Genomic DNA, 21,745 nt, shown 5'->3' on the forward strand with positions numbered 1-21,745 from the left:
ATCATCTTTCCAGGTGACCTGATCATGAAAATCAATAATAACTGTTGTTTATCTGTCAGAGTGTCTCGGTGCTAATTCATCCTTCCTCTGTGTCTCTGGCTTAAACAAGCTCACCAGGAGTAAACAGACTTTATATTGTTTGTTTTGATCTACTCTATTAGTTCATATAATTCCTTCCTCGCTAACTCACAGGTAATAAGAATGTGCCCTGCTACACCCTGTTACGCCCTGCTACGCCATGAACTACTACAACTACTATTTCTAGTCTAGTTCCATTATCTTTATTGTGACTATAATTGCCACTGTTCATCACACCCCCAACCGGCACCGTCAGACACCGCCTACCAAGAGCCTGGGTCTGTCCGAGGTTTCTCCCTAAAAGGAAGATTTCATCACCACTGTCGCACTAAATGCTTGCTCATGGGGGAATTACTGGAATTGTTGGGTCTTTGTGAAGAGTGTGGTCTAGACCTACTCTATATGTAAGGTGTCTTGAGATAACTCTTGTTATGATTTGATACTATAAATAACATTGAATTGTATTGAAATTGTTAAATCCACGCTGATGAGAATCTCTCTCTCTCTTATAGGATGAAGAGGAGGAAATTAAGCTGGAAATCAACATGCTGAAGAAGTACTCCCATCACAGAAACATAGCCACCTATTATGGAGCCTTCATCAAGAAAAGTCCTCCAGGCCATGACGACCAGCTATGGGTGAGTCTATTTCTACCATTATAATGATGTGATGTCTTGACAGCAATGTGTTGTAAGTTAAAGGGTAATTTGGGTATTTTTCAACCTGGACCATATTTTCCCATGCATTTGTTTCTAAGTGACTAATGTGAACAACCGGGCTGCAATGTAATCCTATGGGGCAGTAGCGGCCATCAATGTACGTCCACTAAAAATAAAAGTTGTTGCCACTTGGATTGTTATTATAAGTGTCTGATTACATTTCCCCTTTCGCCTGAAACCTTGTATAGCAATAATAATTCTTCAACTAGAATTACACAGCTCAATGAAGCTAAAATTCACAAGCAAGAGAAAAAAAGTCAAATAAGAGCATTTGCAGAAAAATGGAGCAACGAGCAAAGGGGGACAGAATGAGATTAATTTAGAATTAAAGAGGAACATCTTTAAAATGATTTTGTTCCTAAAATGTATTATTGTCTGTCCTCCATGAGGTTTTAAACCAGGCAGCATCAAGTCCAGATTCTGGACCAAACGTCTTCCTTCTATTGGGGCTGTATACAGAGTTAATATGCCTGCACACACCCCATCTGTTCACACACTTTGCATGCAAACAACAACAGCTAAAAATCAAAAACAGTTTTATTGCCAAGTAGGTTTGCATATACAAGAAATTTGTCTTGGTGTTTTGGGGCATAACGATAAACACAGTGCAAAAGTCATGCGATATAAAATATAAATGTCAGAATGATGGGGTGTGTGTGTGTGAATGTCCACAGTCTTCTCAGTATCTCCTGTTCTCTCCTCCAGCTGGTGATGGAGTTCTGCGGTGCCGGTTCCATCACGGATCTGGTGAAAAACACCAAAGGCAACACACTGAAGGAGGACTGGATCGCCTACATCTCCCGAGAGATCCTCCGGGTCAGTGCCCCTTTTACAGCATCTTCAGGACAATTTCCTATTCACAGTCAAATATACTATAGGCAAAACTCAAACAAGAATTTTTAGTTAAGGCTGAAAGTGTGACTGTTATGCTGATGAATTGCAAATGTTTCACAGACAAAAAAGAGTGGGGCGGAGTGTTGAGGGTTGTGGGTTTGACAGAAAAGCGTCATGGACAGTATGTTATATGTTGCTTTTTTTTCTGTCCTGCCCTACAGGGATTAGCTCACCTGCATGCTCATCATGTCATTCACCGTGACATCAAGGGACAGAACGTGCTGCTGACTGAAAACGCTGAAGTCAAACTGGGTATGTGTTGATTTTGTTTTGGTTAAATTATGAGTTCAAACTGGGCCTGTAGACTGGGAGCACGGCCTACACTGAGGTTTGGATGACTGCACTGAAAGAACACTGTGCCGCAGAACCAGACTTGAGTCAGCACCGTGCTGGTGCCAACTAGAGCTTTTTCCTTACCAGGGTTGTTTTGTCATGTTTCACACGATTGCACAGTTAGAGCCCTTAATAAAAGTTTCAGCCAGTAATGTAAATCCTTGTCAAAACTGAGTCAAAGTTTTGCATTCACTTAATTTTACTAGAAAATAACCGATACCTTTTGATCATCTTGTTGCAAATGATCCTCACACAGACCCATGACAGGGCTCTAGGTAGATATTTTCCCACAGCATATTCATTTAATGATAGACAAAAGAGCCTCTAAATACTTTGTTTGTTCTGATTGTGCGTGCAGGAGACCAATAGCAACCATTGCCACTACTGCTAGCTAAAGTAGCCAGGGAGCTCATTGTCTCATAGTGGGCAGGAAGTGCTGATTTTAGCAACAACCAAAATGAAGTTCAGTGAATTAATCATTTTTAATTGGTCAATCCATCCATCCATCCATTTTCTGCTGCTTATTTGGGTCCAGTTAACATTAATATAATTGATTATATCAGTAGGAATTATTGTTATAAACTACAGGAATGTACTGAAATACTGTGAGATAATAATAAATAATTATCCTTCATACTTTGGCTCAGTATGACTGTGAAACCAGTATTAGAAATTGCATTCTGTGTCCTATTAAAAAGGTCTTAAATTAAACTCGATGAACCCTACAGAAACCCTGGATCTCATCTGCACTTCTCCATTTTTGTTGCTGTTTTTCTGTCACTCTTTTTCGGGCTCTGGCGTAGGACGATAACACTGCTGTGCTTAAATCTGCCTGCAAAGCTCTTATTGGCTCGGTTGATTTTCTTACCAGGGAAACCGCTCAGTCAATGAGCAAAACTCCTGACCTTGATTGAATTCCTGGAAAAATTGTGGTCGACAATTCAGTGGCGGTTTTAGGATTTCACCTCAGGGTGGGCTTAGCATCTCAAACAAGAATACAAGGGGTCATATTCAAAGCACAAGAAAAAGAGTGAGTGCTGTAAATTGACAGATGTTACTCTTCGTCTTTCTTCTGATGACTTAAAGCGAACAATAAAAGATGTCAGAGGATGTCACATCGTCTGAACTCCTCTCCATTTCACTTTATAACACTTATTGGAATGGTGCCTGAAGAAAAAGGAGTGTAACTAACTTTTCTCAAGATTAATTTTAAGTATACCTTTATTCATGATCTCTAAAATAGCCCTCTTTGTTTGAATTTTACACTCATTAATCTTGTTTTTATATCTTAAACTCTCTATGATTAGATAACTATATGTAATCAGATTGAGACCTCGTTTGTTGCTGTCCTGTGACACAGTATAAACCACATGTCTCCACTGAGGCCACAATAAAACACTTTGTAGTTTAGCTATAAGGAGGCGAGACAGAGCCTCATAACAGAGCAGAAACTTGGCCTTTACACTGTGTCAGGATCCAACACGGACTGTAGACCGGAGTTTGGTGGTTTTAACACGACAAGACAACAAGTAACATTTTATTTAACAAGGCGTTCCAGATAGGAGACTGAATCTTTTATTTGGCACGGACTGAAATTTAAAAGACGGCTCTGACAATGTTAGTCTGCTTTTACAGGATCTGAACCGTTTCAATTATTTTTTTTTAATTTGCAACTGGAAATGTGTTTTATTATAAACCACAACTTGAACATTGTTAGGATGTTCCCAAACTTAATATGTTTTAGTCACTCTTTTGGTTCTCAGATACTTTATAGAAATGATGCTGTTAGTGAAAATGGTTTGAACCAATAATAATTGATGATCATTTTCTATTTCCCAGTGGACTTTGGTGTGAGTGCTCAGCTGGACCGGACGGTAGGTCGAAGGAACACCTTCATCGGGACGCCATATTGGATGGCTCCAGAGGTCATCGCTTGTGATGAAAACCCAGATGCTACCTACGACTACAGGGTAAGGAACTGGATCTACTGTTTTACAGTGTATCAGGTACTGTTTGAATAGATTTTCAGACAACTTATCAAGGTGAAAGTAAAAAAAAAAAAAAGGGTTCTCAGAACAAATAGAAGAAAAAAAGATAAAGTCAAATAAAATTGCCCCATCTCCCTTTGAAAGCTGCAATTTTCAACCAGTTAATCAGGACTTACCCAGACAGTTTTGGTAGTGTGCTTGCGCGTGTGTTAACTGTGTGTTTCTGGCATTAAAAAACAAGATGTGGTTTAACCTTTGAGATGCCAATTGTGTGTTTTAAGCATCTCCTTTACTGTAGTTATCTGTACATAATGAGAAGGCCAGTGCTGTCAAACAAATAAAAACACATTTTCCCACAGATACATAGCTAAGGGTTCTGCTGCCACCCTGGTACAATGGAGGTGAAAAGCCCTTGTTTTGTGGTAGATCCGCCTTTGAGAGTCGTTAGAAGTGGATTGTTGAGAGTAACTAGGACACTGTCTCTAGTATCAAATATGGTTGTAAAATAGGAGACTGTCAGAAATCACAGTTTGGTATCAGATTTCAATGGTCTGTTCTTGCACGAACTCCTTTTAAAGGTTTTAGAACCACTGCTATCTCAGATATAACACATCCACGTGTTATTGAAACGTGCACACAAACTCATTTAACTAATCTTGTCTTCTGTCCGTCAGAGTGACCTGTGGTCCTGTGGAATCACGGCTATAGAGATGGCTGAGGGAGCTCCCCGTAAGTACACATCGCACCTAATGGTGGTTTGTGTGTCATTTTCAAAACATTATATCATTTAAATAGGAATTTTGAGAAATTGATATAATTACTTATACGGCACAAAACAGGAAAAGAGTACAGTTTTTATACAACTTCTGCAAACAAAGCTAAAGATTGTAGAGTTTCTGGTAAGAGACTGCAAGCAAGTGGTGAACAAGTGGTGTAAGACTGAAGCTATTGGTCAAATCAACCACGGCCTTATCTGTTTAAAGTGATCATACTTAACTTCCTCTTACAATGACATTCCATTTTTAACCTTTTGAATTTCAGCTTAACTTTACCTTTCTATTTAACTTGTTTATTCCTATGCCCACAGTATCATGTATACACAAAAGTTCAGTCTAACATGTATGGCTTTGTGTTTTTTTGGCTCTCACCTGTCTTCTCTGTTGTTTCCTCTAGCTCTGTGTGACATGCATCCAATGAGAGCCCTCTTCCTCATTCCCAGGAACCCTCCTCCTCGACTCAAGTCGAAAAAATGGTGGGCTTCAGTTTTTAATCTCTCTTCTTTTAATCTTTTAGATTAAGAATATAATGATGATCTTGATCTGATTTTCTTGTCCTAAAGTACATTGTTGTCTTGTTATATATTGTCTGTGAAAAACTGTATTTAGAAGAAGAAGAAGACATACCTTTATTTATCCCGCCAGGGGAAGTTAGTACAGTTGCACACACATTAAACACAGGCCTGAATTACACACATGCACAGGAGGAGGCTCCTTGGAGGAGCGCCCCGAGCAGTTGGGGGTTTGGTGCCTTGCTCAAGGGCACCTTGGTAGTGCCCAGGAGGTGAACTGGCTCCAGCTACCAATTAAAGATTAGATCGGGCCCAAAAAATCAAGCCCGACCCTACCCGAGCCCGTGCACGTTGTGTCCGAGCCCGGCCCGACACATTAACTGTAATTATGAGCCCGAGCCCGATTTAAACCCGACCAATTTTTTAATACGTGGGCCGTTATAACTGACGTTCTCAACTACAATTCCTTTTACCTGTAGGTAACAGATCAAGGCAGCAACATAATCAAAGCCCTGGACCCATATAGCCTAGGAGACTTTCTTGTCTCAATCACCTAATTAATACTGTCCTTCGCCACGGTCTGCATGCTCACGCACTGGCCGACAACGCGCCGGACATAGGAGAAACCATATCTGCTGCTAAAGGACTCGTGAGATATCTGAAACAATCTGGCCTGGTTGCGCAATTATCGAAGACAGTGCTACAGATGGGGGAGACACGATTTAGCACAGTTTACCTCACACTCAAGTCAGTGCAGGACATCTACCCAGAGCTACGGGAGAAGCTGGAGAGGCATAGCTTTCTCCCCACCCAATTAGGCTAATAAAAGAATGATTAAAAAAAACACAAATGCTTGATCAAAGGCCCGGCCCGAGGATAGTGGCGGGACAAATCGGCCCGACCCGGGAGTTTGGGCTCGGGCAGAGAATCTAAACTCTACTACCAATCCATGCTCCGTATTTTTGGTCCATACTGGGACTTAACCGCCAACCCTCCAGTTCCCAACCCAACTCCCTACGGACTGAGCTACTACAACATACTAATGCATGTGATTGTATGCAGCTGTTGTCAGCGCTTCTTGCCCAAGACAAATTTCCTACGGGACAATAAAGTTTATCTTACAGTACCAGTCAAAAGTTTGGACACCCTTTTTCATTCACATGAATAGGAAAACGTGTCCAAACTGTTGACTGGTACTGTATCTTATCTTAAAATGGCTGAATGTCATCTCATCTCCAAACATCACATTTAACTTTAACCCAACAGGTCGAAGAAGTTCTTCAGCTTCATTGAGGGCTGCCTGGTGAAGAACTACACTCAGCGTCCTCCCACTGAGCAGCTGCTCAAACACCCCTTCATTCGGGACCAGCCCAACGAGAGGCAGGTCCGCATCCAGCTCAAAGACCACATCGACCGGACCAAGAAGAAGAGGGGAGAGAAGGGTGAGCCCCGAGATAGATCTGATGGTGTCAGTGTGTTTATTTATGTGTACATAGTTTCATCCTATGAACAATAACAGTGCTGCTCTTAATGATCCAACGTTTGTTAGTATGGGGGAAAAAAAGAACTTATGGATAAACATCTGGAATAGTTCAGTAGCTGCTCTACAAAATGTGGAGATGTTTTGTGTCTTTGTCAGGGGGAAAGGAAACGGTAAAAGAACAAACTTAATATTGCCTAAAAAGGGACATTTCTGAGTTATTGGTAATTGAAGTGAAACATACATGATTTTATGATGATTTTATGTATTTTATTTATTTAGTTTGTCACTTTGATTCTTAGAGAAGAAAGTCTTAAAGGTCCTATGACATGCTGCTTTTTGGATGCTTTTATATAGGCCTTGGTGGTCCCCTAATACTGTATCTGAAGTCTCTTTTGTATAGGCCCTGTGGTCCCCTAATACTGTATCTGAAGTCTCTTTTATATAGACCTTAGTGGCCCCCTAATACTGTATCTGAAGTCTCTTTTATATAGGCCCTGTGGTCCCCTAATACTGTATCTGAAGTCTCTTTTATATAGGCCCTGTGGTCCCCTAATACTGTATCTGAAGTCTCTTTTATATAGGCCCTGTGGTCCCCTAATACTGTATCTGAAGTCTCTTTTATATAGGCCTTAGTGGTCCCCTAATACTGTATCTGAAGTCTCTTTTATATAGGCCTTAGTGGTCCCCTAATACTGTATCTGAAGTCTCTTTTATATAGGCCTTAGTGGTCCCCTAATACTGTATCTGAAGTCTCTTTTATATAGACCTTAGTGGTCCCCTAATACTGTATCTGAAGTCTCTTTTATATAGGCCCTGTGGTCCCCTAATACTGTATCTGAAGTCTCTTTTATATAGGCCTTAGTGGTCCCCTAATACTGTATCTGAAGTCTCTTTTATATAGGCCTTAGTGGTCCCCTAATACTGTATCTGAAGTCTCTTTTATATAGACCTTAGTGGTCCCCTAATACTGTATCTGAAGTCTCTTTTATATAGGCCTTAGTGGTCCCCTAATACTGTATCTGAAGTCTCTTTTATATAGACCTTAGTGGTCCCCTAATACTGTATCTGAAGTCTCTTTTATATAGGCCTTAGTGGTCCCCTAATACTGTATCTGAAGTCTTTTTTATATAGGCCTTATTGGTCCCCTAATACTGTATCTGAAGTCTCTTTTATATAGGCCCTGTGGTCCCCTAATACTGTATCTGAAGTCTCTTTTTATAAAGGCCTTAGTGTTTCCATAATACTGTATCTGAAGTCTCTTTTATATAGACCTTAGTGGTCCCCTAATACTGTATCTGAAGTCTCTTTTATATAGACCTTAGTGGTCCCCTAATACTGTATCTGAAGTCTCTTTTATATAGACCTTAGTGGTCCCCTAATACTGTATCTGAAGTCTCTTTTATATAGACCTTAGTGGTCCCCTAATACTGTATCTGAAGTCTCTTTTTATATAGGCCTTAGTGGTTCCCTAATACTGTATCTGAAGTCTCTTTCCCGAAATTCAGCCTTGGTGCAGAATTATAGCCACTAGATGTGCCATTTCTGTGTCTGTCGCTTTAAATGCTATTGAGGTGGAGGGTGGGGGTGTGGCCTTGACCAGCTTGTGGCCACGGTTGTAGCTCTATTTCCTCATGGGCGGGCCAAATTCTCTGGTCAGCTGTGGGCGGCAGACAAAGCAGAGAAAGGGGAGGTAACCTTTCCCCTTATGACGACATAAAGGGAAGATTCCAGATCGGCCCGTCTGAGTTTTCATTTTCTCAAAGGCAGAGCAGGATACCCAGGGCTCGGTTTACATCTATCGCCATTTCTAGCCTCTGGGGAACCATAGGCAGGCTGGGGGAACTCATATCAATGTTGAAAAACCTCATAAAGTGAAATGTTCATGCCATGGGACCGCATGTACATGGTGTGTTCAGTTAAACAATTTCAGTTTAACATTTTAACAACTTTTACTTAGCTGTTCTATTCTTTTCCCATACTATCCTCAGATGAGACGGAGTATGAATACAGCGGCAGTGAAGAAGAGGAGGAAGAGGCATCTGAGCAAGAAGGAGAGCCAAGGTGAGAATATATTATCACAACGCATATGGAACAGTACAGTGTAAAACCAATATACAGTATATTTGTCTTGTCAAACTGCACTAAAAACAAGCTAAACATGATAACTTCTCCCAGTACAAGAAGCTAACCACTACCATGTTCTATATGAGTATGCACGAACCACAGGCCAGAGCAGAAGGGGCATGAACCTAGTTCTGATGGAATCCAGAGCAGGGCAAAAGCTAAATATGAAATCAAATCATGTAAAACAATTACAGAAATTCAAATTTAGAGCATATAAAATCTGTAGCAAACGTTTTTGTGTTTTTCCCTTTTGTCATTCTTCGTGATTAGAAGTGTGTGGCTTTGGCAGAAGGAGCTCAACAGCAGCTTTCCAGTGATATGTAACTGTTATTTTCAAATTTTTACAAACATGTTGGTGATGCCACACCAAATCATCAGCATCCTCATGTCGAAAATTGACAATTTATTTACATCCTACATTGAAAAATCACCTATTCTTTAAAACAATGTAATGAGCTAAGATAGCAGCTAAAGCCTCTCGTTGCATCCTCCGTGTAGCTCCATAGTCAACGTGCCAGGCGAGTCGACTTTGCGCCGCGACTTCATCCGGCTGCAGCAGGAGAACAAGGAGCGCTCGGAGGCGCTGCGCCGCCAGCAGCTCCTCCAGGAGCAGCAGCTCCGCGAGCAGGAGGAGTACAAGCGCCAGCTACTGGCCGAGAGGCAGAAACGTATCGAGCAGCAGAAGGAGCAGAGGAGACGGCTGGAGGAGGTGAGTACACAGGCCTCAGAAATTACTGGGTTACACAGTCTGCACTCACACACAACACGGACATCTGACACTTTGTTAGGAAAGAAAACAATTAGAGGTGGATATGGACACTGCAGTGCATGATTGTATTTCAAAAAAATGTATTGAGCCCAAGAAGATTATGCATACAGTATTTTGTTTGTGTCAATGCTCATTTCCATTTGTATAAAAGAATTACAAAATTATATTCATGTACATTCACAGATATAAAGCAAATGATATGCATAAATAGGATTGTATAGTTAAATTGGAACAGTATCCAAAATAAGCAAATTAAAAAGAGAGAGGAATATTTTCAAAATAAAAGAAATAATTACATTTAAAATCAAATATAAAAATAAATGTGCATATACTAAATAAAAGAGAGACCTAAAATAAATCAAAATCTAAGAATAGGAACATAACTCAGATAAGGCAGTCAAGGAACATTGATTTCATATCTTCATTTTCCTAAACCTCTTGTTTCCCTGTCCCCTACCCTGCTCTCACTAGAGCTTAGATCAAGCCCGACCCTACCCAAGCCCGTGCACGTTGTGTCCAAGCCCGATTTAAACCCGACAATTTTTTAATACGTGGGCCGTTATAACTGACGTTCTCAACTACAATTCCGAGTTGTTTGAACTACAGAAATCTGTTTAGAATGATCTTAAAAAATACCAGTAATGCAACAAGGACGAAGCAAGTAAACTGCGCTGTTTGTTTATTCAGAATGGAATGGATCGCAAATGGATCAGAATGAAGAAACGTTAAAAAAACCTCAACCCTAGCTCAGTCAGCCGAATAGTGTGGGTAACAGCTCAAGGCAGCAACATAATCAAAGCCCTGGAACCATATAGGAGACGTTCTTGTCTCGATCACCTAATAGTACTGTCCTTCGCCACGGTCTGCATGCTGACGCACTGGCTGACAACAGTGCTGCAGATGGGGGAGACACGATGTTTACCTCACACTCAAGTCAGTGCAGGACATACACCCAGAGTTACGGGAGAAGCTGGAGAGGCATAGCTTGCTCCCCACCGAATAAGGCTAATAAAGTAAAGTAAAAAAACACAAATGCTTGATCAAAGGCCTGGCCCAGCCCGAGGATAGCGGCAGGAAAATATCGGCCGGTCCAGTTCGGGCTCGGGCAGACAATCTAAACTCTAGCTCTCACTCATTAACTCATGAAATAAAAAGAAACATTTTTGGATGCATTTACTTTTCTTTGATTTTACAAATAATTGAGTTTAACTGTTTAAAATCTGAATATCTCATCACTTGTATTGTTGTAAAGCTGTCCTTAAGGGCTGCCTTGTGCCCTCTCAGCTATTTAAATGTTAGCAAACTCTAAAGCAGTGATGTCCCAAACAAAACCAGGTTGAAAAAACTGCTCTTTGCTTGAACAGTCACTGTTTAATTGAAAACCATATCTAAAGTTTATATATTATTTATGAAGCATCACAGCATCCCTCCCAGGAGTTGCACTGTAAGTTAGAATAGGACTAAAAATACTTCTGTTTCAGAGAACGTGAGTTATTTATGAAGCTTCTTACACGCATCCTCTACATCGAGGAGAGGTTCTCCTTCCAGAGTGAATGATGTCACCAACACCGAGAAGCTTTAGATAAAAAAATTTAAATACTGACAGGCTGATCCAGGAAATATGAAACATTACCGAAGATAGCATGTGTTGACAAGGTAGTGTACTTGTCACTACCTTGTCGACAAGTGATCGACAACATTAATCAACAGTCTTTAGTCATTTATCAAGCAAAAATGCTAAATATTTGTTGGTTTCAGCTTCTCCCTCTCTTATATATTAATATATCATTATGAATTGAATGATATAAAATACTTAAAATGTACATTGCTTATGGACATATTTTGTCCTGTTGTATATATGTGTATGTATGTGTGTGTATATATGTATGTATGTATATATGTGTGTGTGTGTGTGTATTTCTATATACTCACAGATTAATGATCACTTGCAGCTCTAACCCAAACACACATTATGGACCAAAGTTTTCCATTTCATCAAGCTTTTTCTTCTCTCCTCCTCTAAGAAGGAGGTGATATGTGTTAGGAAATGCTGTTGGAAAAGCCAGTCTTTGCTCAGTGTGAGTAGCCAGGGGGACATAGACAGTTAATCAGGTGCAGTTTATGCGTGTAATAAGATTAGAGACTTTAAACTTGGAGGTTTAGTGGTCAGATTTTTGATTGATAAGATTATATACAAGTCCAAAATCAATTTAAGGCTGGTAAGAAAAAGGTACTTTTTGTAATTATCCTTTATCTCTTTGAGCTGTGGTCCTCTTCTATTAGTGTCTGTGTGAGCTCTGCTGCGTTTCCTCCTCACTTCTCTCAAAGGAGAAACATCGTGAAAGCAAGAATACAAAGAGACGATTATACATTTGGACAGAAGTGGACTAAACCGGGCGTCCGGATAGCTCAGTTGGTAGAGCGACCACCCATATATAGAGGTTTACTCCTCAACGCAGCGGCTGCAGGTTTGACTCCGACCTGCGGCCCTTTGCTGCGTGTCGTTCCCCCTCTCTCTTCCCTTCCATGTCTTCAGCTGTCCTGTCAAAATAAAGGCCTAAAATGCCCAAAAAATAGTCTTTAAAAAAAAGAACTGGACTAAACCAAATTATCTGGAACTAGACCTAAATATTATAAGAGGGACCGACAAACAAAGACATGAATAGAATGAGAAAATGTAAAATGAGGCGTGAAGTGTGCATTGACTTTTTTGCTCATGTTTTCTCACAGCAGCCACAGCTCCAGGCTGTGTTTCTGATTCATGACAGTGCTAGATGAATCAGACCGTAGAAGCCACAGTTTAACCTAAGCCATGTCAGACAAATACCACTGCACATGTGATCTCCTGTTGTGATACATTACCTCCTGTGGAACCGCTAATGTTGAGCACTGAATTGATATAAACATGACGCGTCATGATACTGCAACCAAAACTGATGTCCTGCAGCTTTCCCTGCACCTTCACAACACGCTGACTGACAGAAATCAGTGTAATTTCTATATCTGTCTGCTTAGAGAGCCAAGTATAAGATAAGTGCCTGTCAGACTTAAAATATTACTCTAATTTAGTCTTAATTCAGGGCCTGAAATGTTGACATTTTAATTTGGTCCTGTCACTTCAGCTCATCTATATTTATAGGTCCTCCACCTGAACAGGTAAATAAATACCTAGCCTAACTATTCTGGTGTCCAGAGTTTGGAAAATGCACAGAACACGCATCAGTTTGCATCAAGGTTGCTTAAACCTAATTTTTATTTAAGCCACATACCGTAGTATAGCCTTGAAAATCTCTGACAGCCTGTGGATTTTAAGTAAATAGCATATGTCCTTGAGCAGATAGCCTTTAATGTACTGCATTTCTTACATTAGAATATACACTCAAAATGAGTCTAGATGCTCCACTGCTTTGAACCTAGCAGCAGTTTTTAAATCAATGTACAAATATTTTCATTATCGGTTAATGGGTTTCTTTGACAAATGACAAAAGTGAAATGATCTGTTTAGTCCAACCAACAGCTCGAATTCCCCAAATATTCCTTTTACTTCAGTATATGATAAAGAAAAGCAGACCTTTTCAAATTCGAGAAAAATGGCTTAAACAATGACTATGTTGTCAAAATAGTTGTCTGTAAGTATAATGTCTTGTCAAAATCATGAGAAAAAAGGGAGCCTCTTGGATGTCTTACTTAGAACAAACTATAGTGAACCACATGATCAGTAATCATAACTAATTGTCTCCATGGTCTAATTAAACCATTTTTTATTACACTTTTGGCATATTATCATCTACATTAGAGCTTGTTTTGGGCTCTCATTGTAGCTGTCTATTATTTCTTGTCTCTTTCTGTTCCCTTTCTTCTTTGCATTTATAACAATGTGCCTTTTGAATGGAGCTAACCATATCAATGTCAACAAAAGTTACTGTCTTTGCATGCTGTGTCTTGTTGTTTATACTAACGCTGCTCAGTCGAGCTATGGTGGCACCAAAGATGCGTTTTTTTTTTTTATTTACCTTACAGGAACAACAAGCCACCGTTGTGTTCTAATAGAAGTTGCATGTGGGTTACGCGACTCAGGATCTGATTTGTACAATTTATCAGTGCCCTGGAAATCATCATAAAAACTTGAGCTCTGTGTCACATACTGTATGACTAGACAAAAAGTCAGAACTAGGACAGCATCTGATGGGACATGAACCGGTTTCTCTGTTAACTCGCCTCCTGTGTCCACCGCCAGCAACAACGGCGTGAGCGCGAGATGAGGAGGCAGCAGGAGCGCGAGCAGCGCCGACGTGAACAAGAGGAGAAGAGGCGCGTCGAGGAGATGGAGCGACGCCGCAAAGAGGAGGAAGAGCGCAGGAGGGCCGAGGAGGAGAAGAGGAGGGCCGACCGAGAACAGGTAAGAGCCAGAATCACACAGAGAAGAAACCGTGAGCGTGCTGTTCAGACCTTTTTCAAAGTAGTTGAACATATGAACATATGTGGCTACATTAAAAGTTGATATCTTATTTATACCACATGTTCATTTAAATGAATGTGAATCAAAAGTAAAGAGATGGATTTAGTGGGATTTGTAATGTTTTTGTGACCACATAGTTATTAGATCTACAACCATTTCAATATATTTTGTCATTTGGTCCATCGAGGAGCTCATAGCTAGTTTTTGTGTTTTTGTTTTTATTGCGGCACTAATTTAATTACTTGCTTTGGGGTAAAAAAATAACTAAAAACACAAAAATCTGGGACCAATTCTTTTGCAATTGCGTGTGAAAAATATTTAGCTTAAAAAGAAATTTAAAATCTAAATTTTAATTCCTAAACCTAATTTAATTTGCTTTGATCTTTGGATTGTTGAGATTTAGGCTTGGTGTTTTTTTTTTTTATAATATTATATTGATATTTGATATTCGTTGCCAAATAGACCTAATGGGGACTGTGTTTGATTGACAGGAGTACATCCGGCGCCAGTTGGAGGAGGAGCAGAGGCACCTGGAGATCCTGCAGCAGCAGCTGCTCCATGAACAGGCCATGCTGCTGGTGAGTGTTTGGCTGCCATGTCTAAACCTGGGACATCACATTTACATTTGAGTCTATTTCCCACTGCATAATAGACAGTGGAGTGTTGGCCCCTATTCTCCCTACTACCCTTATTTCCTCTGTGTCTTTCTTCATATAGTTTCTTCTTTTTCTTTCCTTTTGCCCCCCTAAATCTACAATATTTCCATAATGTTATTTCCATCAGTTTCTGTGTCCCAAGTGGTTATTTTTTTATGTTTCCACAACTCCCAGGTCGTTGAACTTCATAATGCAGCTACTTATTATTCCTCCGTTACACAAACTTTCCTGATTGAGTTTTCCTTTCCGATCTGAATCAAGTTTTTGGGACTAACTTTTGTAGATCCAAGGGGAGCTGTTAACGGTAGAGGTCCAAACGTAATAAGAATTCTCAGGTTTTTGCTGGTGAAGTTGGGATGTTTACAGAGCCCTTAAAGATGCTGATGTCGTCACCAGGAAACTAGTCATCCAACTGGAAGAGAGGGCTTCCCCTGTTTTTACTCCAGATGTTCCAGGTCTTGTGCAGGTTATTTTCAGGGGTTTATGACTTGTTTTTCATTTTTAAAGGATTCTGCTCCTCTGGGAGGTTACAGAGGATACTCAAATAATGAAAGGATGTGATCACTCATATCCCCACTTCCAGGCCACACACCATCACTTTATCATTGGCTGCACTCCCTGGTCCTTCCAAAGTCACCATTGTGGAAAAAAAACTAAAATCATGATTGGCTTTCACACTTGAAAACTGTTTGAGCTGATTTAAAGTTATCCAACACTTGCTTTGGCCAGATTTATGAGAATATATCTTATACACCTCATTTAACAACCTATTGATAGTTGTGGCTTCTGGCAATGTGCACAAGTATTACAACTCATATAAATCATTACTGTTTTAATAGTTTAATGGTTTAACCGCTCCAACAGATGTGCAGTTGGACACTTAGGACATCTGGCCCACAAGCTTGCTGTTGCCTGAGTTTGTTTAGTTTGTTTTAGGGGGTGAGCCTAATGCTTGACATTTACAGTCATATGAAAAAGTTTGGGCACCCCTGACAATTTCCATGATTTTCATTTATAAATAATTGGGTGTTTGGATCAGCAATTTCATTTTGATCTATCAAATAACTGATGGACACAGTAATATTTCAGTAGTGAAATGAGGTTTATTGGATTAACAGAAAATGTGCAATATGCATCAAAACAAAATTAGACAGGTGCATACATTTGGGCACCCCAACAGAAAAATCACATCAATAGTTAGTAGAGCCTCCTTTTGCAAAAAATAACTCTAGATGCTTCCTATAGCATGTCTGGATTCTGGATGAAGGTAGTAAGGACCATTCCTCCTTACAAAGCATCTCCAGTTCGTTAGGTTTGATGGTTGCTGAGCATGGACAGCCCGCTTCAAATCATCCCACAGATTTTCAATGATATTCAGGTCTGGGGACTGGGATGGCCATTCCAGAACATTGTACTTGTTCCTCTGCATAAATGCCCGAGTAGATTTTGATTAGTGTTTTGGGTCGTTGTCTTGTTGAAATATCCAGCTCCGGCGTAACTTCAACTTTGTGACTGATTCTTCAACATTATTCTCAAGAATCTGCTGATATTGAGTGGAATCCATGCGACCCTCAACTTTAACAAGATTCCCAGTACCGTCACTGGCCCCACAGCCCCACAGCATGATGGAACCTCCACCAAATTTTACTGTGGGTAGCAAGTGTTTTTCTTGGAACGCTGTGTTCTTTTGCCACCATGCATAACGCCCCTTGTTATGACCAAATAACTCAGTCTGTGTTTCATCAGTCCACAGCACCTTATTCCAAAATGAAGCTGGCTTGTCCAAATGTGTGTTTGCATACCTCAAGCGACTGTTTGTGGCGTGTGCAGAAAAGGCTTCTTCCGCACTCCCGTACAGCTTCTCCATGTGCAAAGTGTGCTGAATTGTTGAACGATGCACAGTGACACCATCTGCAGCAAGATGATGTTGTAGGTCTTTGGAGGTGGTCTGTGGGCTGTTTTTGACCGTTCTCACCATCCTTCGCCTTTGCCTCTCCGATATTTCACTTGGTCTGCCACTTCTGGCCTTAACAAGAACTGTGCCTGTGGTTTTACATTTCCTCACTATGTTCCTCACAGTGGACACTGACAGCTTACATCTCTGTGATAGCTTTTTGTAGCCTTCCCCTAAACCATAATGTTGAACAATCTTTGTTTTCAGGTCATTTCAGAGTTGTTTTGAGGCCCCCATGTTGCCACTCTTCAGAGGAGAGTCAAAGAGCAACAACAACTTGCAATTGGCCACCTTAAATACCTTTTTCTCATGATTGGATGCATCTGTCTATGAAGTTCAAGGCTTGATGAGCTCACCAAACCAATTGTGTGTTCCAATTAATCAGTGCTAAGTAGGTATTCAAATCAACAAAATGACAAGGGTGCCCACATTTTTGCATAGCCTATTTTTCACATCTGATTTAATTTCATACAACTTAATATTGCTACACTAAAAATATTTGTCTGGAAAATAACCCAGTACTCAGCTTTTATTAGAAAATGAATGGTATGCCACTGTGATCATTTTCTGTGACGACAGAGTAAATTATTATGCAGAGGGATGCCTAAACTTTTTCATACCATTGTAAAGTATTAATATTTAGTTGGGACCTTTCCCTTGACTTAGAAAAGAACTACAACACCCTCTCCTCTAATTTCTCAACCCTGATTTAAGCTCAATTTGTTAATGAAACAGTAATTTTGTCTTTTTCATCCAGTAGTAGTACAGGTTGGGTTGTGCTGAGCATGCACTATATTATAATTTAACTCTATATGATGCATTTAACTTGATGGCTTGTGAAGAAATGGCTCTTTAGCAAGATAATGTTCAATCCCTACTTACTACAAAGATCCACATCAACTGTTTCTCAAAGCTGACATATTGGTCCTACTAGCTACTAGATGATAACGCCCTGATATGGAGACATGTTGTCCTCTGCAGCTCCACATCTGTATGATCTATAGCACACACAAAGGCATGTATTTGACTTAACTGTTTGGATGTGAACAGTAAAACTCGCAAGAAAAGGATAAAATAAACAAATCTGAGACGTGACTAAATTAAAGACCCCCACACTACCCTCACTTCAGCAAAAAGAAAGAAAATACACAACCTTTTCCCTTCTCTGAGGCCATGCTCCCTCCCCCTAATCATTTTTATTCAGTTCCTTAGCAGTTTAGGCCTGGCATCTCATGACGAGGCTTACGATTTTGTGCTGACCACATCAGAGTTTTGGAAAATTAGCTGTAATGTGAAACAGTGTTACTCCTGATACTTTTCAGAAAGAAGAACATGTTTACTTGCAACATTTTTCTCATGAAGATCAGATGGGCTTGAGACTCTAAATGGGGATCCCAGACGGAATTAAAGTTGCTAAGTTTTCATCTAAACAGGCCCCTAAAGAATAAAGTTGTTCTTTTTTTAAACATGTTGTGGAAACGGTACAACTTGCCCAACGTCTTTCTGTCAAAGGTTTTGGTTTACTTGCCCCTTCCTGTACTCAGGAGTATAAATGGCGGGAGCTTGAGGAGCAGCGCCAAGCCCAGAAGCTCCAGAGACAGCTGCAGCAGGAGCAGGCCTACCTGCTGTCCCTCCAACAAAACCAGAACCTGGATAGTAACAAAACAGCCCAGCAACAGAGCACCAAACCCCCACAGAGCGTTGAACAGGACAGGATAAAGCCCCCGCAGAGCCCTGAGCCGGATACAACGGAACAAAAGAGTACTGACTCTGAAAAGACAAGTCATAATCACAGTTTGGAGAGAACTACAGAACCCAAGCTACCTGTTGCTGACCTGCAAGGCCCCACCCCTGACTCTGAGCCAATCAGAGAGGTGAACCCGTCCCACTGACTGCTGTAGAATGCTAACTTTGCTTGTGTGTACTCACTCCCACTGCTTCGGGTGTGCAATGTGTACATGGTGATGGCTAGCTGCTGGTGTGGGATGTGTGGACGCTTTGTAGACGAACTAAACGACTAGAATGTATTAATGTCTCTTTCTAAACTTGTAATAATTAAACAGGTTCATGATGCAAATATACTCCAGTAAAACTGGACCAGCAGCAAAAAGGCCTCCTTGATAGACGTTTCTACTGCAATGAAGTCGACATTAAAACCTCAAAATAATATATAAAGACTTTTCATAAGCAAAATATCAGGTAACCCACTCATATGCTCATTTCAGCCCGTATATGTAGCTCTAATGCACTGTATGAACTTTTGATAACTCAATATGGGATGTTTTCAGATTTGATTACGTAGGGCAGAACTTGAGTCAAAAGATGTACAAGGAAAATTACAGTTTATGCATTCAAACATTTTATGCAATTAGTAGGTAAACATACCAAACCATTTCTGGGTTGTTGGCTGCAGATTTCACTAATTAAAGTCTGGGGCTCTAAACCCTAACCCTCAAATTCAAATTCTTTAATTGTTGAGGTCTGAGAATAGTTTGACTCCATTTTTGGCCTCCCATTTAGCTTTTTTGCCTGTCTGAACCACTTTGGAGAAAGAGTTTACTTTGACCAGACCAGCGTAATGGTGTATTTTCTGACTTGGTTCATCTTTTCAAACACAAACAACTCAAATCGAAGACCATCATCATTCAACAATCCTTAAAGGGAAGCTCAACAGGCTCTGTGTCGCTGCAGCGCGGGCAGTACCCGCTGGCAAAAGTCCGCAGAATGATCAGAGCCGGGTTGAAAATCGGCATTTTAGAATAATAAAAAAAAAAACACTCTTTTACAAAAAAACAAACCCTCAGTTTTTACTGTGAATAAGTGTCCTGGACCTCGGTGTGTGTCCTAACCTTTGTTTTCCCCGTGGATGTTTTTCGCTCCACATGCATGACACTCTTTGCTGGTCGTAGTGCCGTTGTCTTACTAGCAGGGGATGTGTGGAAAATTGTGGCAACATTAACACTGCTACTCTTGAGGAAGTGCTTGGTTGTTCCTGCTGGCGTGCCTGTATTAGCAGATGACTTTCTGATGTGCTTGTACCATCGCTAGTAAAAAAAACGTCTGCTCTGCAGCGGGAAACTAACAAACTGTAGTGCCTAATGGCTTCTGTCCATTTACTCTCCCCTTAATGTCTTCATACACATTGACCTGTAATCTCAAACCACTGCTAATGCTGCTGTCCTTCATTTGTGTGCGTCTGTCCTTTTTAGGCTGATGAGCGATACCGGAAGAACATCCAGGGTTCTCCTCAGGCAGCTCAGACCAAACCACAGCAGCCTCCAGTGCCACCGCGCTCCGAGTCTTCCTACCCCAATGGGAACTCGGCATCTGAGGCACCTGCCATGCACCCGCCTGCCATGCACCCGCCTGCCATGCACCCGCCTGCCATGCAACCGCCTGCCATGCATCGGCCTGTGGAACCACAGGTAACCATTGATGTCTTCAAACCCTTTCCCCGTCCTCTCGAATTATTCCGTCTTCTTTACTTTAACAGCTGTTGTACACAGGCAGCATTTTGAGTTGTTGTCAATTGGGTCATTTGCCACTAGTTACAGTCCGCTGGTGCCTTTTCTCTTGCAGGATTTAGCCGTGTTGTAGCTTAACGATCAGATCGATAAATCGATAAAATAAAGCTGGCTGTAAAGTAAAAACAAACAAAAAAAACCAGTACACTCCCTTGAACTCCAGATGTTTGTTAAATTATGTCCACAACAGAGAGAACAAGTTGTGAGACTCAGTGGGAGACACAACTCAAAAGCTCCTCAAACCTAAAGTAAACATACATGGAGTCATATAACAGGCTTGTATGTCATATGATTCCCATCAGCCTTCCTGTTTTCTTAAAACCACAAGATCTAAACTTAAGACTTCCTGTTGTGGCTTTCCACTGGCAGGTTGTATCGTTAATATAAAACAATATTGTATGATATATTTGGCACATGGTACTTTAATGTCGTTTGATGACTCGACATCTAATTGGAGTAGCAACTGCAGTTTTCTTGACGGAGACTGAACTCAAGTTCAGCTGGCCAGGCTGCACACACTGTGGCAATCTTTTCTTTTTAGTTGTAAATCTGCCATTTCCCTATGTGAATGGGCCAAATTTGATTTTGTTTTGAGGATGCTGTCGGCATTACACTGCCAGTTGTGTTGGCTCATTTCCTGCCAGGACTAGCCTTGCTAACAGTTAATGAATTTATGATGCATTCATTTTCTTGCCAGCATTCACTGCATGGTGTCAAGTGAACTGAAAACCTTGTATCTCCAAAATGCCAGCTTATTGGAAAACAAGAAAACCAGCCTTGTTTGTAGCTTCACCTTCATGTGGCAGTACCTCCTATCTCCATTTACTCTGGATGTTGCCTGTGTATTTGCATTTAATACCTTTTTCTCAATCTCTCGTTAAGTTTCTCCCTTTCAGGTGATTTCAAAATACTTGAGTCTATGTTCTTGTGCTCTGGTGTGAAAGGCTTATTAGTATTTTTTTAATATGTGAGATGTGTTCACTAGTTGTGCTGCTTTTCTGTGATTTCCTCCTTCCTGGATTGTGTCTTTAGCTCAACTCTTTCAGGATGTTTCCTCTGGATAATGGATCCAACTATCTGCTGTTGTTGAACTTCTCTAGACTCTTTTCAGCTTCAGGGTTGTCATCAATTCTATTTTCAATTTTATTGTGTAACTTGTGAAACTGCATTAAATCTTCAAGTTAACAACAGAATGCTCATTTTCACACAGAAGAGCTCTTTATGAAAACACAAAGCCAGTGGTTGTTTGTGAAGGTTTTATTATTTTCATCTAAAAGACATCTCCCTTTTTACTCAACTTTTTGTGGAATGAAAATGAAATGATCACAACCCTGATTATATACTCTTCTCCCATGATTAACTCTTTGATTGACAGGTTGTCCTCCCACTCGCTAAAGCAAACAAAAGCACTTTCACCAAATGTCTAATTATTTCAGAGTCACTTTTTCCGTGTGTGTGTGTGTGTGTGTGTGTGTG

At 40.6% G+C, this 21,745-nt stretch overlaps 1 protein-coding gene across 4 annotated transcripts in view; it reads left to right on the top strand.

Annotated features, from left to right (window-relative positions):
* LOC144525542 (mitogen-activated protein kinase kinase kinase kinase 4-like) overlaps window positions 1–21,745 on the top strand; it is a 105,889-nt gene that overhangs the window by 57,299 nt on the left and 26,845 nt on the right. For 3 of the 4 annotated variants that reach the window (XM_078262451.1, XM_078262454.1, XM_078262452.1), the window contains 13 exons: window positions 591–716; window positions 1,503–1,613; window positions 1,853–1,943; window positions 3,864–3,994; window positions 4,687–4,741; window positions 5,186–5,264; window positions 6,567–6,742; window positions 8,772–8,844; window positions 9,406–9,616; window positions 13,914–14,075; window positions 14,627–14,713; window positions 18,290–18,619; window positions 19,955–20,170. In XM_078262451.1, coding sequence (XP_078118577.1) covers window positions 591–716; window positions 1,503–1,613; window positions 1,853–1,943; window positions 3,864–3,994; window positions 4,687–4,741; window positions 5,186–5,264; window positions 6,567–6,742; window positions 8,772–8,844; window positions 9,406–9,616; window positions 13,914–14,075; window positions 14,627–14,713; window positions 18,290–18,619; window positions 19,955–20,170 — 1,848 coding nt within the window. The remainder of the gene's footprint in view (window positions 1–590; window positions 717–1,502; window positions 1,614–1,852; window positions 1,944–3,863; window positions 3,995–4,686; window positions 4,742–5,185; window positions 5,265–6,566; window positions 6,743–8,771; window positions 8,845–9,405; window positions 9,617–13,913; window positions 14,076–14,626; window positions 14,714–18,289; window positions 18,620–19,954; window positions 20,171–21,745) is intronic. The other variant, XM_078262455.1, reaches the window with a different exon arrangement.

The sequence above is a fragment of the Sander vitreus genome, chromosome 11 (genome assembly GCF_031162955.1).
Source record: "Sander vitreus isolate 19-12246 chromosome 11, sanVit1, whole genome shotgun sequence".
Lineage (NCBI taxonomy): Eukaryota > Metazoa > Chordata > Actinopteri > Perciformes > Percidae > Sander > Sander vitreus.